This window comes from Corapipo altera, unplaced genomic scaffold, assembly GCF_003945725.1.
Source record: "Corapipo altera isolate COAL_440 unplaced genomic scaffold, ASM394572v1 70, whole genome shotgun sequence".
NCBI classification, from domain to species: Eukaryota; Metazoa; Chordata; class Aves; order Passeriformes; family Pipridae; genus Corapipo; species Corapipo altera.
Genome location: NW_020884911.1, coordinates 7,283,498 through 7,299,060, shown reverse-complemented (window position 1 = coordinate 7,299,060; position 15,563 = coordinate 7,283,498). Strand labels below are relative to the sequence as shown.

At 38.4% G+C, this 15,563-nt stretch overlaps 1 protein-coding gene across 12 annotated transcripts in view; it reads left to right on the top strand.

Moving 5' to 3' along the window:
• KIF16B (kinesin family member 16B) overlaps positions 1-15,563 on the top strand; it is a 143,157-nt gene that overhangs the window by 60,936 nt on the left and 66,658 nt on the right. For all 12 annotated transcript variants that reach the window (XR_003529395.1, XR_003529396.1, XR_003529397.1 and 9 more), the window contains 5 exons: positions 1,459-1,578; positions 2,136-2,187; positions 3,402-3,539; positions 6,789-6,871; positions 7,070-7,158. Coding sequence is in view for 9 of the 12 variants with exons in the window: in XM_027653822.1 (XP_027509623.1) it covers positions 1,459-1,578; positions 2,136-2,187; positions 3,402-3,539; positions 6,789-6,871; positions 7,070-7,158 (482 nt within the window). In the remaining 3 variants the exon portion in view is untranslated. The remainder of the gene's footprint in view (positions 1-1,458; positions 1,579-2,135; positions 2,188-3,401; positions 3,540-6,788; positions 6,872-7,069; positions 7,159-15,563) is intronic.

Sequence of the window (15,563 nt, the reverse complement as noted above, 5' to 3'; positions counted from 1 at the left end):
CAGGAGATGCTACTCAATAAATAATATGTGATAGGTATTTTTTACTGAAATTACATGAACAATTAATTAAACTGTATTTTTTGCCTTTATGATGTGACACTTTTATAATATCAAGGAATATCTGGGTGCAGTTTGAATGTCAGAGAGCTGCAGGGCAACATGAATCACAGCTTCTTTCTTTCTTCCTGGATGCTGGAGAACTTTTTAATTCATCCATGACCAGACTAAGATTTCCCAGTTTTGTTTTGGAATGTCTGATATGTCATCTTGTCTTACACAGATGTATCCATACTTGGAATTTTTTAGTCAGTATCAATATTGACAATGTTTTGTACTGTGTGGGGAAATGAGATCTTACATATGTTTTCTTCCTTTAAACTTGCAAGTTGCTGTGCTTGGGAAAATACATATAACAATCTATCTGTTGTTTTTTTCTTACAAACAGTGTGGTGTCTTGGTTGGCTCTGGAGAAGGCATATTGATGACTTGGAAAAGGAGTAGTCATGCAGCTGTCAGAAAACTTATTTTCCATGTTTACTAGCACTGGGAGAGAAGTGTGCTCCTTATAATACACAGAAGCAATACTTGCTGACGTTGCCTCTCCTTCATGGATTGTCAGGGCTTAGCTCTTTTATGTAGAAAAACACATTCATCTTGAAAGAAGGTGTGTGTGTGTACACATTCACAGTCTCTGCTGCCTAGAAGCCAATAGGATTTTGTTTCAACTTGAAAAAAAACCTTTATAAATACTAAAACTTATTTCAAAACTATGATTAATTTTTCATTTATTGCATAGACTGTTTGTTCTGTACTACATCATACAATACTTTATCCAAGGTTGAAGTCTCCCACTTGTTGCAGTCTTCATCCTATAGATTGCTGTACAACGTGGCCCAAAGGAATTTTGAAGAACTGAAATTATGTGCTGCAAATATTTCTTACATTTATTTACTATTGGCAATGCTTCTCTTATACTGGATGATATTTTAACTGCTTAGGTTTACCGAGTTTTCAGGTGTCTGGGTTTTTTATTGTGCAAACTTTGGCTTATTTAAAGGACTGTCAGAGAGTTTCCAGTTTTCTGTTCTTTAGCTGTACTGAATTCTGAGGAGTTTTAAATTCTCCTTACCGTTATGCAAGGTGGTACAGAGCTTGCTTTTAAACAACTTTGCTTTCTTACACTCTCAATTGATCTTCCTTATCTGGTATAATTCAGCTGTTTGTTTGGTTTCTTTCAAATAACACCTTCACAAATTTCCTGAGCAGCGAACCTGGAATGCTTAATGGTAATAAAAAAGTCACGTTTAAAATGTAAACCAAAAAAAAATTGTAAAAAATCTGCTCTTTTTTTTTTATATATATGATGTTACAGAGAAGTTATAGTAAATGTGATTTAGAAAGAGAAGGAAGAGGGGTATTTCTTGAACATCCTAATAAATAGACTTTTGTCCTTTACAGGAACAAACCTTGGCTCTGAGGAAAGAAGGGATAGGTGTTGTCTTAGATTCTGAACTGCCTCATCTCATTGGCATTGATGATGATCTTCTCAGTACTGGTATCATCTTGTACCACCTGAAGGTAAATACACATCTGTGTTTCCATAGCCTTTTTATGCCTTGTGTTTTTCTTCAGTAGAAAAATTGTATTGATTTGCTGTCTAAATATAGGGCTCATTACATTACTATAGTAAGAAAAGCTCCTTATGTTTCTCTGATGTAGTAAGAAGAGCTCTTAAGAGGTTGCAATTGATTAAATTAAAATATTTGTTAATTTACTGTTTAGGTTTATCCCGAGGATCAACTGGTTAACCAGAGATAGGTGTTAACATATTTTTACCTGTGTATATTTACCTGTGTATATTAGTTTGTCATTCATCTCATTAGAAAACTTGACTTTGAAATCCAAATCTAGATCAATTGTCTCAAAACTTTGAAGGTGGTTCTGCACAGGACAGTTGAAACTAGAATTTGCTAATAATACTGTATAATAATGACTAATAAGCATTTCTAAAAATTCTACCTGATTATTTTTTGCATGTATGTTAAATATGTATTTCATTCAATTTACTCTGAGAAAGTGGAAGGATAAATTATATCCTTGTGGGGGAAAATAATCTGTGTTTCTCTCTTAATTAGGAGGGCCAAACATATGTTGGCAGAGAAGATGCTATAACAGAACAGGATATTGGTATGGAATTTAGCATTTTTTATATTCTTTCTTCAGTTGTTTTTCCTTCTTCCAACTTCCCAATATGTGAACTAAGGTTCATATTTTTCCCTTTTTCACTTAGTTGTTGTGTGTTATTGCGTATTTAATTTTAGCAAATCTGGGAGATGAATTACGTGGGATTTACTTCAAAGAGCGTGACCTTTAGAATAGCTTGTGGGCTTAAAATTTATTCATATACTTATTACTAATTTATTTCTTGCTTCTCATGAAATCGTATTCTGTAAAAATACCATCATTTTTCATACAGCGCCTGCAACAATCACTGCAAAATCATTCTCTTATCCTTTGTATGATGATAGTATTGTTACATTATTATACCTAAGACAGTCTTTGGACTTAAGATTTGAGTTGAAAAAAATTCTGGAAGTTGGAAAAAAATCTACTGATTTTCTTATTCACTGTTTATGAAAGCAACTCACTACCAGACCTGGACTGTCCTGTCACACATGTTCCTTGAAGGCAGTTTTATTAAGTAAACTGTATCCTTTAATTATTGAGTGAAAGACTGAGAGTCAAATAACTTGGTTTGGTATATTTTTGCGGATCAAAAGTTGCCTGGATTTGAATTACTGTAATAAATTCCATGAAACTACCAAACTTAGATTGCTTTGGGTTATTAAGTAATACACATAGAGATAATCATGCATTATTTAAAGAAAAAGTGGAAAGTAGTGTAACTGATTGATAAAAGGCCTGAATGTCACAGAACATAAGAACTTTATTTCAATCAATTTTCTTGTCTACAGTGGCATATTATATCCTGTCTTTTCACACTTAAGCATGGTTGCTTTGAGGTCAGGAAGCTTTCCCTATTTTCTGGTGGAACTGGTCAAAAAATATCTCTCTACAAATACCAAAGTTTTACTTTTCTGGTTTTTATTGGAAGGAAAGGAGCATTTGCTAACCAGGTGCCAAAGCACAGGAGGAAAGAACATTACACCAAAAAATGCAAAAGCAACCCAGCACACTTCTTTCCACTATAATAAAACAACGAACAGAGTCAACATTTAAGACAAGCAGGATATGATGAAGGAAGGAAGAAAACATTGTCCAGAATAAAGAGAAAATATACTCTCAAATATATAGTGCAATGTGTTCTTAATAAGATATTAGCATCTCATCTTATTAGTTTTGAGGAGAATAATTATGTTATCTTATTTCTTTGTGTTTAGTTCTTCATGGCCTTGATTTGGAAAGTGAGCATTGCATCTTTGAAAATCTCAATGGCACTGTGAACCTCATCCCACTGAACGGAGCGCAGTGTTCTGTGAATGGTATTCAGATTACAGAGCCCACACACCTCAACCAAGGTATTACCCAGCCTGATGACACTTTTCATACAGCCTCTTTGTTTTTTTCTGGCAGTAGCGCTGAAAAAGTCTGCCTGTATATAAAGGATTTATTGTTTAATTAATTTTAATTTCATCTCCTCTCAACTACAGCCCCAAACCATCAGGAAAACCACGGAGTTTTTGTTCTGTCAAAGAACTGCCACTGGTAAAAAGAGAATTCTTTATTGGTTTCAACAGCTTCATAATCTTGAGTATGATATGATAGTTACTCTTGATTTTGTTTGTTTTTACACAAAGGGAACTCCATGCCAGATGTCTTACGTTGCTGTAATATTAAGAAAAAGAATATAGATCTTTATAGGACTAAAATAATGTCAGAGACACCCCTGCCCCCTCCTCGAGCTTCAGGTTGGTCCTATTTAATACTGTTGCCAAATCCTCTTGTACAGCAGGAGATTGAGCTGGGGTATCTGTTCTCTGCAGCTGTAGGGAAATGACAAAAAGGGGGAGGCTAACCCTTAGGGAGGAAGTTTAGAGAATTATAATTTTAATATAAAAGCTTTAAAATCTGGAAATGAAAATGCAACCAGGACAACTGGGAACAAAGGTGTATTGTGTTGACCTGGAAAATACTGGCTGACAAGTGAACTGGTGAGTGCTGCAGCAGAGGTTCAGGATGTTTTATCTTCCAGGAGCACCCAGAATATCTTCCCATTCAGCAATGAGCTGAAAAAGACCTGTTTAGGAGTGAACTTGTGACACAGCTCAACTGCTGAAAAACAATCTCACTTTACATTCCTGGAAAGAAGCTTTCAGAGTAAGCCTGACCTAACAAAGGAAGGATGTAGTGTTGGACAAGGGGAGTCTTGCATCTTTTGTGAACTCTAAGAAATGCTTCCAAAGGCTGCTTGCAGAAAGTAAGGACTTTTGGTGTAGAGAGGGGACGTTGGGTTTGTTTTTTGGTTTTTTTAAAGTGCCAATTTCTTCTTGTTTCTATTACAGATATGAGAAAAAAACCCACCAACCTCCTGGGTCTTAGGTTTGGATAAATCCCATGGATAAATTGTTAACAATAGAAACATTGACATTAATGGCAAATAACACTGTAAACAATCAAAATTGGGTTTCAATCTCTCATCTTTACTTTATTCTACTGCATTTCAAAGGCAGTAAAGGTTCGATGTGCCTCAAAAGAAAGTAGGAGTTTGGATGCCATTTCTCTTGTTCAGATGCCTGTCACAACTTTGTTTGTGTACTGTGAAAAGTGGAAACATGACTTTTTTTTTCCCTCAATAATTTCTTTAGACAGAAATTTGGAACTCAAAAGAAAAGGAGAGGAGAGGGATGCTTAGGTTTACTAAATAGTGAAAATCAACTGCATAAGATGACCTTTTGTGTGTGTAACCAGACTGAATCTGAGAGGAAGGTACCAACTGTGACATTAGGTGTGCAAAACTGATTAAATCACTAGTTTAATGACTCATGAACAATTCATACATCCTGACTGTGTTAGCATTTAGTCTCACAGCATGAAGTGCCAGCCTCCTGAAATATCTGTTTTTAGGTGGTGCTGATTAACTGCTGATATATTTAGATGTTTCCGTTTATCATTAATAGCTGTTCATTTGAAAATGTGTTAGATTTTTAGACTGTCATGGAGCTTAAAAAAAAGAGGCATAGTAATTAATTACCACTTCCTTCTACAGATTACTTCTACCATTTGTGTATTCTGGCTAATGTGGCTTTTTTTTGTAAATGTAACCTAACTACAAATATATGGTGGGATTTCTAAAGATAATGGTATTAATATTCACAATTAGAGTTTGTCCTTCTCCTTAAATATATCCTCACCTTAGAACAAGTTTTCAGGTTTTTGGGACAAACTATAAACCCTTCTGTACTTTAAAGAGAAACCTAGGAGTTATTCCTATGATCCATCATCAGAGGTTGACTCTCATGTGCTTGCTGTTGTCTCTCTCTCCTCTTTTCTCTTAAATTTATGAAGTTAGAAACAAATATCTATGACTATGCATTCTGAAATTTTAATTACTTTGTTTAAGTTTCTCCCACCTAGGGAGGTTTATGATGTTTACAATTATTTTATCTTCATTTGAAAGTAACTGCAGGGATTTCATACAGATTTGTGAAAGGTAATTCTTTCTAAGATGAGAGTGAGGTAAATTATTTGTGTGTCCAAAACTGAGGTTTTGTGTAGACAGCAAGAAGTGGCTGTAGTGCTTTTTGCCATTTATTTGCCAGACTGGGTGACCTAATTTGAGTTGGTACGCTTCATTAAACTGATTTTAAGAGAAGTATTCCTTGCTAAGGACAGCATTTCATTTCAGATGGTAAGAATTTGTTTGTGATTAACAGTTTAAGTGGAGCTTTTTCATACTGTGAGTGTAATGGAGTCCTTTTTCTTTTTAAAAATGCCTCATATTGACTGACAGATCAAATGCTTGATTCTGTGGTGATGAATGTGGAAGACTTCCATGTTATGACAGTAGTGAGACATCACTGACAATGTACTTCTTAGTAGGGAAGTATTAATCGTGGTACCATTGTCTTTAAAATATGATAAGGATTGCTCAGAATCTCATTATTTGTGACCTGTACCTTAACTGATTAAATGCAATAACAGATCTGCATTGAGCAATATGAGTTATTCAAGGTTCTTCCCTCAGAAAATAGCTTTTGGGTATAGAAGTCTAATAATCCTGTTTTGAGTGACAATAAACTTCAGTGTTCCACAGAGAGAAGTAAAATGTGAGAGTACAAGTAATGGAGATCTGGAGCTTTTGATGTAGGTGAATTCAAACCTGACAGTGATCAGCAGTGGATGGACAAGTTTGTTCTTGTTCACATCTGTGGATGTTCCCATTGGATGTGGTACCTACTCCTGGCTTGCAAAGTAGCACTGTTGAAGAGTATATAGATCAAATTAGGGCAGCTGCTTCCTCTACCTGCATTTATTCTTTGCCTGAACTCCATGAACATGATCGACCTTTGTGTTGGTCATATTCATGCAGTATGTGAACATGTGTGGTTTTTCATTTTTCTTTAAGTAGGAAGAGGAAGGAATAGACTGTATACATCAGTTAAGGTAGTTGTGACTATGCATGGATATACACTTGCATTGTCAAAATGCATTTTCATTTTGTTCTTGCTTAATGAAAGTCTTTGCTTACATGTTGTGTGTCTGAAAAATTACATGGTGCTTTTGGGTACAGAATGTTGTCGGTGAGTGGTCTGTGTTTTTCTCATCAGGTGCTGTTATATTACTTGGAAGAACCAATATGTTTCGCTTTAACCACCCCAAAGAAGCTGCCAAGCTAAGGGAGAAAAGAAAGGTGAGATTAAATCAGCATTTGGTAAATTTAAACTTTTTCACAATTTTCTTTCTAATATAGACATAACTGGATTGTTATAGAATACCTTTATTATTTGCTTCACATACTTTAGTTAATATTTCATCAGATGAAGCAAAGTAAGAGTTTGTAAACATGTCATTACTTGTCTAATACATTTATTTTATGGTCTGTTGTTAGAGTGGACTGCTGTCTTCCTTCAGCTTGTCTATGACAGATCTTTCAAAATCCTGTGAGAACCTGTCAGCAGTTATGCTTTATAATCCAGGGTGAGTATATTCTAAAATGCAGTTGTTATAATTCCAACCACTCTTCATTTTAACTGTTTGAAATGTTCCAAAGGCATTATGACTCAAGTTAACTGTTTTTCCTGAAAAAATGCATTGTGAACTGAAAATTAAGATCTCTTGAGTTCATATATTACCAATAAAAGCGTAAAAAGGCTGAGAAATGGCTTGTGTTCTCACCTCTGTACCTCTGAATAGGTGGTCAAGTTACGATATGGAAAAAAGATTTATTATGCAGTTACAATGACATAGAATGCTTATTGCAGAGAAGCTGTTCTTAATGATTTTACCACTGTTCTTAAATGACTTACAGAGAATTGATGGTGTTTTGTTCTAATTTTGTTTTCCATAGCTGGTGTTTTGAATTGAATGTGAGATAAGGCACTTTAACCACCGATATGCTTTTGAAAAATTGGTTCTAAATTGAATTATAGGCTTGGATAGTGCAGCTTTATTCCTGAGTTTTACTGTGGGGTTGCTCTTTATCCATTAGAATTTAGGAAGATTGGACAGGTAATAATAACTTCAAGTTGAACGATGTCTAAATAACAGGGAGTATGTGTAATAACACTGCTTCAAATGTGACTGTTACTTTTTTGCTACTGAGCTATCTACAGAGATCTCAAGATTGTGAGCTGGTTGCTGATAAATTACAACTTATTTTGAGACAGAGATGGTAAAGAAGATCGAAAAAAGTATATGTATATTTTTCTATTTCTTTAGCTCTTCAAATAGGTCAGTCTAAAAATTTACAGGGACAGTTGCTTGTATGTTTTCTGTGAGCTGGGGAAAATTCCTGGCAGTTGTTACCTCTGGTTATTGATCAGCTATCCTGGGCTTTTCCCTGACTAATAATGTTATTCTGCTGCAATATTGTTATGAATAATTGTATTATACTGGATATTACTGACTTTGAGTTTGCAGTTAGTATAGAGGAGGACACATTGTTTCAGCATTGCCTCACTAGTCATTCAGATTTTCAGCAAAATATAATGGCATGGGCAAGGCCCAGTTGAAGGTATGCTTAAAAATGATTTCCCAGCCCAAGAAGTCATACTGTCTTCAGGTAATGCCAAACGGTGCCTTATAGAGAGGATTTTTCTGGTAAACCTTATTTAAAAAAAAAAATAAAAAAAAGAGAAAGTCTGGAGAGTTACTTGATTGTCTCTGATGGAGTAGATAGCAGCAAATTCTTCTTTTTTCTAGATATGTTTTAGGGAATATAGCTTTTTTTTTCTTATTGGTTCTTCAAACATCTTGCTTTGCTTTCCTGGAAATGAAACAGTATAGATAATTTTATTAGATTGTCAATGTGTGCAGCAATTTTTAGGAACATTACCATTTTTCCTATTTAACACTTCTTGTGACTTTTGCTTTCCTTTGTGGGGTATGATTATAAGAGCACTCTTACTCTTGAGATTTAGGATAAGATTAAGTGAAACACTCGTCATGTTCCTGAACACTTCATGCCTGTGCTTTATTAAACTATAAACTATAAGCAGAGGGTTAATTATTGATATTCTCCTGCTAGTCTGCATTCAGTTAATATTTGTGAACTGTCTTGGAGGAATAGATATTTTGTCCTGCTTAATTTGTAAACACAAGAAGTCGTATTACATAGGGAATGCAGGTCACTTGTTTATGAGCAATAAAACCTGTCTGAGGTTGTTTTATAGTCACTGTTATGTGTATGTGTTTTTCTAAGAGAGGAAGCTTGTGAATCATTGGATTGTTTGGGTTGAAAGGGACCTTTAAAAGTCACCTAGTTCCAACCTCTCCTGCAATGAGGAGGGACATCTTTAGCTCGATCAGTTTGCTCAGAGCCCCATTGAACCTGACCTTGAATATTTCAAGGGATGGGGCATCTACTACCCCTCTGGGCAACCAGTGCCACTGATTCACCACCTTAATTGTAAAAAATTTCTTCCTTATGCTTATTCTGAGTCTACCATTACACAACAGCCCTGCTGCGAAGTCTGTCCCCGTCTTTCTTATAAGCCCCATTCAAGTACTGAAGGGCTGCTATGACGTCTCCCCAGAGCCTTTTCTTCTCCAGGCTGAACAACCCCAACTCTCTCAGCCTGTCTCCATTGCAGAGGTGCTCCAGCCCTTGGTTCATCTTCATAGCCTTCATCTGGATTTGCTTCAGCTGGTCCATGTCCTTTCTGTGCTGGGGACTGCAGAGCTGGAGGCAGCCCTGCAGATGGGGTCTCATGAGAGTGAATCCCCCCTCACTTGCTGCCCACACTGCTTTTGATGCAGCCCAGGATACAGTTGGTTTTTGAGCTGCCAGTGCACACTGAGGGGTCATGTCCAGCCTCTCGTCTACCGGTCCTTCTCATTAGGGCTGCTCTCAATCCCTTCATCCCCCAGGCTGTACTCATACTGAGGGTTGCCCCGACCCAGGTGCAGGACCCTGCACTTGGCCTTGTTGAACTTCGTGAAGTTCATGTGGGCCCACTTCTCAAGCTCATCCAGGTCCCTCTGGGTGGCATCCCATCCTTCAGGCCTGTCACTCACACCACTCAGCTTGCAGACTTGCTGAGGGTGCAGTTGATCCCACTGTCTGTCATTGGTGAAGATATCTAACAGCACTGGTCCCAGTGGTTGGATCTTCATAATTGAAACTCTAACCCCTATATTTTAGATGAATAACATATTCCATATAATTGATGTCACGCCTAAGAATACACATGTTCATGCAGTGCAGAGGTGAGTGTTGTCCTAATAGATCAGTAACTTAAAAAAACCAAACACCTCCCCCCAAAAATCAACCAAACCAACCAACCAACCGAAACTAAAAAAAAACCCAACCCTGAAAAAAACTCCAAACCTCAAATGTGACTATTTTTACTTCTTTTATAACTGCTGCAAAGAGAAAGAAGGCACTGTAGTTTAACTGAGCCCTACAAATCAGTAGAAGAAAGCATCTTCTATAATTGATGCATCTTTATGGACAGCAATTTGGCAACAGCAACTTTTCATCTTAGGCTGGGATTCCATGAAAATTTAAAATTTATTTATGTTGATGCTAACACTGGTTTTTTTACAACATCCTCCTTTGTGACAGCACTTGAGCTTTCCTGATCATGTCATGAGGTTGTCCCAAGGAAGTAATTGTGCAAAAAATGTTACTTTAGGGGAGAAGGGGGCTGGGATAAATGCAAGTTAAAGAAAAGAATATGTTTTGAATAAAGCAAACCCCAAGCTCTCTACTTCCAGCTAAAAATGCTGCTAAGCAAGTGCAGTGCTGCAATGGTTATTCTTCTGAGTGGTGACTGTTCAGCCTGGATGAAACATTCAATAAATCCTATCTCTGAGTATCAAAAGCAGGGTAGTTGTACCCAAGAAGTTAGGTGGGGTTGAGCATCTTACATTCTGGAAAAGTGCAGATGGAAAAGAATATCCTGCACAAAATTTAGTTTGGATTTTTTTTTTCAGCAGGGCCAATAGTATGAACCTTAACTACAATAAACTAGAGTATCAGTTTCCCATAACATGATGCTATACTGCCCACCACCAGTAGAGGCATAGATTCAGTACTGGCCCTCTGGGGTTTTTTCTGTGCAATATTATAGCTGACTAGCATTCTGCCTGTTGTTAATTTGCATTTTCAGGACCACTTTTTCTTCCAATCTCAGTATTGATAACCTAAAGACTGGTAGCTACATTTGTGATTTCTGTGGGTTGCAATAAAATCTTGTAAGATCTGGCATCTTTTGCAATCAGTAGCAGAAGAGCCTGTGGGGTATTACCTTCAGTTGTTGTGAAAGCAACATGAGGATCTTGCTTACTTTTCCATGTGAAAATCAGAATTATCCTTAATAGTGTTTTCAGATGGTCTTTTGTTGTTTGTGGGGTTTTTTTGTTTGGCTGTTGATTTCCCATATGTAGAGAAAGTTGCATAAAATTTTGGCTTAACATGCAAAATTCTTTGTTCTGATTGCTCCCAGTCTTTGTCTTTAATCTGGTGTCATGCAACACCGCTTCAGATAATAAGCATTGGATAAAATAGAATTCTGCTCACAGATTTATGCTGAAGATTTCATTTGTGGGCCTTTTGTTAGCTACATGGTCATCATGGCTAGGCTTCGTGAACAAAGATTTGGGAGCTACATGGTACTGTAAATCTACTGATGAGAAACCTTGGTCTTGTCATGGATTTAGTATGGGGGGTTTTGTTTTGTTTGGTTGGGTTTTTTTAAATTAATCTCATAAATTGGGCTACTGAATGACATTGTAACATCTCTGTAGTCCTGCCAGTCCTCAGTCTTTTCTAACAGATGTTGTACCAGATTGTACTTCTGTGCTGTGTAAATTAAACTACTGTAGTACCAAGCTAGTAGAACTGACTTCCTTTCTCTGCAGCTTATCTACACTCCTCTTATCACTAGATATGACACGTTCTCCAGGAAAACAGTGTCTTTTCAATTCAACACTGATCAGATTAAGTTCCTTTGTGGTAGATCTACAAAAGAAGAAAGAGTAGATTCTAGTCTTTAATATCTGTATGTTTCTTTTTAATTTCAAGCTAATATATTTTTTTGCTAGTCACAATAGTGCTCACATTAATAAAGAGTAGAGAAAGATTTTTATTGGGATAGACTAAACTGAAAAGATCAGTCTGGAATCTGTGCTTTGTAAAACTAGCAGTGATTTGCTATAGCCAATGGTTTTGGGGAGGGATTTTGTGATGCTGAGGTATTTGTTTTTATTAGCTCCTTAAAGAAACAAGGTCTCTGCCATGAGGCCTGTCCTCCCTCCCCAGGTTCTCTCCTGTCCTGAAATAACTTTGAGTCCACAATGAGTCTGAAGCAAATATTCCAGAGACAATGGTCTCAGAAGTGGTGAATTCCTAAATGTATTAAGAAAATAGGCAACCAACTGAGGAAGACAGGCACCATTCTTACCCCTGAAGGAATAAAGGCGGCAGTGTGAGCACCCTAGAGAATGAAGACGCTGTGAATAACCCCATGGCATGAGAGCCTTCAATGAAACTCAGACCATCTTAGGCACCACCAGGCAATGACAACCCTTCTCTTCATAGGAGTATTTATTGGTCTAAAATGCATTAAATATGCATTTTTAAAATACCTCCATGTTTGGAGGCTGTGGACTGGGATGTTGATGATGATGGTGCTTCATATTTGCCTCTGGGAAGGAGCCCTTTTCATTGAAGAAAGAACCACTTCTGCGTAGTTCACACCTTTTTCCTGAACAACGTTTTGAACACTTCCAGCTTCATTTCAGTATGATGTAAAACTGATTGTTGTGACACCCCTGTTGAAGGTATTAGGGACAATTCCTCCAAGAGAAAATCATGGAGTTTTTAACCGCTGACCTGTTTTTATACCAGACTGATTACTGTGATGGCTCATTTTCTTTGTATTAGATCTCAGTCAAAAGTTAGTTACCATTTTTATGCTTGTATAAAATATATCTGCCAAATTACTTGTTTTATAGGACAGTCAAAATACCAAAAGGTTTTTGCTCTGGGTTTTGCACATTATGTTACCTGATCTGAAACATTTTACTTCATTATGGCTTAACCAAGCGTGGGAATACGCTTAAATCATTCTTTGCCAACTGTCTAAGCAAAGACGGTCGATGTCTGACAGTGCCCAAAGGACACCTGTACTTGCACAAATCAGAACTGTATTGACTGGGATCTGTATTATTTTGGACTTAAGTAATGTTGAATGTAGTGGCATTTGTTAGCTAAACCCTAAGTAAGAAGTGATAGCTAACAACTCTGAATTCCAGATAGTAGACCATAGCTAAAGGGAGAACTTTTGAGGTATAGCTTAAAAAAAAAAGGGGGAGGGAAAAACCAAAGCACATGGTAACCACTGAATTAAGTTTTTGCTTTCTGAAGACCCCCTAAGATTGCTTTCTGTTCTCTTCCAACATTTTGAGGGTTTTTCATTTCTGCTGCAGGAGTTGTGATCAAGGCATTTTTTTAAAAGGAATTTGTGAGAGCTAGGGAAAAATGGAATTTGCTGAACTGATCATTCTCCAATATTGCAGCTGCTAGAAAGATGCCTCTTGAGCATGTTAGGAATCAAAGTTCATTAAAATAGCTTTATAAATGTTAGATTATTGGTGTACTTTTTGCATATTTCCAAGGGTATTTTCTTTTTGTTGTAGGTATTTCTATGATTTTAGAAAGAAGTATCAAAACTACTTTATTTTTAAAAACCTGTCTATTTAATTGGGATCATGTTGTCTTAAATTGAAGTTTGTCAAAAGCTTGAAGTCAACTTGTGGTGCAGTCTTGCATTTTTTTCAGTGTTTATGATCTTTTTCACTAACCTCCTGTCCTAGTTAGAACAGCTGGGACCGATTCATCACTGGATGGGTGTAGCCCAAACCTGTGTATTCTATAGCCTTCCATGCCATTTCCCAGAAACTGTTGTCAGTAGAGACCTGCGAGGTGGGGGGATGTTCCTGTCCTCATGCCCTTTTATGGAATTCCCCACTCTGAGGGAAGGACTGAGCATCCTTTTATGGAATTCCCCGCTCTGAGGGAGGGACTGAGCATTGCTGCCTGAGCTGGAGAATATATAAACCTGGAGTTTCAGAACCTTTCCACCGCTCGTGGGATCCAGAGGAGGACTGCAGCTCACTGCTTTCGGCCAGACTGCAGCTCACTGCTCTCAGCCGGACTGAGACCACCACCCTCGGCTGGACTGCAATCACCACTTCGGCCGGACTGCAGCAACTCTCCCACCGGCAGGTTCTTCCCCTCTCCCTTTGCTTTGGACTAAGGGGGGGGGGGGCCCAGGGAGCACCGCTTTGTTTGTGCCCCGGGGTGCTGGGTTGTACATTTGGGCTTTGTGGGTTAGGGCCGGTTGCTTGTCTGTGTGGTCGTACTTTTTGTATTATTTTATTAAATTGTTATTCTGACTTGTAATCTCTCTTTTGAGTTGGGTTGGTTTCCCCTGCTGGTTAACTTTTAAACCAGCACATTTTTGGCGCCCAACGTGGGGCAGAGAGAGAGAAGTCAGAATCACAATTTCATCTTAAGCATTTGTCTATTTGGATCTAGAAACTCCCTGATCACCATGTTGTTTGATGCATTCACGTGGATGTTGTATCTGAGTCTGTTCATATTTCCACAGATGGGGTACTATTTGCCTGTTTTGATGCTCTGTTTAAAAGCAGGGAGAGGGATCCAAATTGCTTTATTAGTATACTATATTTATGCCATCATAACATTAGAAGCAATGAGTTTCATTGTAAATGTGTATTCAGTCCTGTTTGCCTGTCCTGGTTTGGGTTGCTGCCTCTGGGTCCTCATTAAAAATCTCACCCAGCCCTTTGGGGGAACAGGGGGGAATGGTTGTTTCCAGCCTCTCACCTCCTTCTTCCCCTTCAGACCTGCTACAACAGTTTTTGAAAATATTGAGTTCCCTTTTGATGTTAAGTGTTGCTTTGTTTGCTCTGTACTGTCTACACCATGTTTAGGGTTAGAACAGGGCCTTCTAGGGAGGTTGTTGGGACACGTGCCCTGGGAGTGGATAATGCTGAGTGGCACGGGAAGTGGGAGGACATCGGCCAGTATTTGGAGAAGTTTTCTCCTCCAGTGATCTGGAAATTCACCCCTGAACAACTGCAGGATCCTGTTAGCATGATAAGACTGGTGAAGGGAAAATGCTCTGGCAGCTCCAGAGATGACCAGCTCACAGCAACCTGCTGGGCCCTGGCCACTGCCTACTGGACACTACTTGACATGGTACAGCACTGTCAGGAGGAGGGGAGAAGGAGCAAATCCACAGGCACCACGTCCACCCAAACCACAGCTGAGTCAGAGGGAGAAAGAAATGAATCAACCAGCACCGTGTCCACACAAACCATAGAGGAGCCAGAAGAACAACCAAAACCAATAGCAGTCGCCCCTGTCCAGAAAAGGAAATCAAAGACTAAATCAGTCTGTATAGCAAATAATGATGAAGAGGCAGGACCTTCACATCCACTGGAGGAGACAGAGCCAGAAATAATCACTCGGTCCCTATCCCTGGGTGAGCTACGTGAGCTCCGGAGAGAGTTCACACGACAGGCGAATGAGTCCATTCTGACCTAGCTGCTCCGAATCTGGGATGCCGCAGCTAACGATACAATTCTAGATGGGAGTGAAGCCAGACAGCTGGGATCCCTGTCTCGAGATGTAGTCATTGATCAGGGGATTGGAAGGAGGCAGGAAACTCTCAACCTCTGGCGTCAACTGTTGTCAAGTGTGAGGGAGAGACACCTTTGTAAGGAGGACCTCCACGTCCAGCAAGGACAGTGGAACACGATGGAACAAGGAACTCTTCAAGGGTAAATGCTACTCCAGTCTCTCGTGGGCAAGACTCCAGACGGTACAAGAATGATGATACATCTGATCC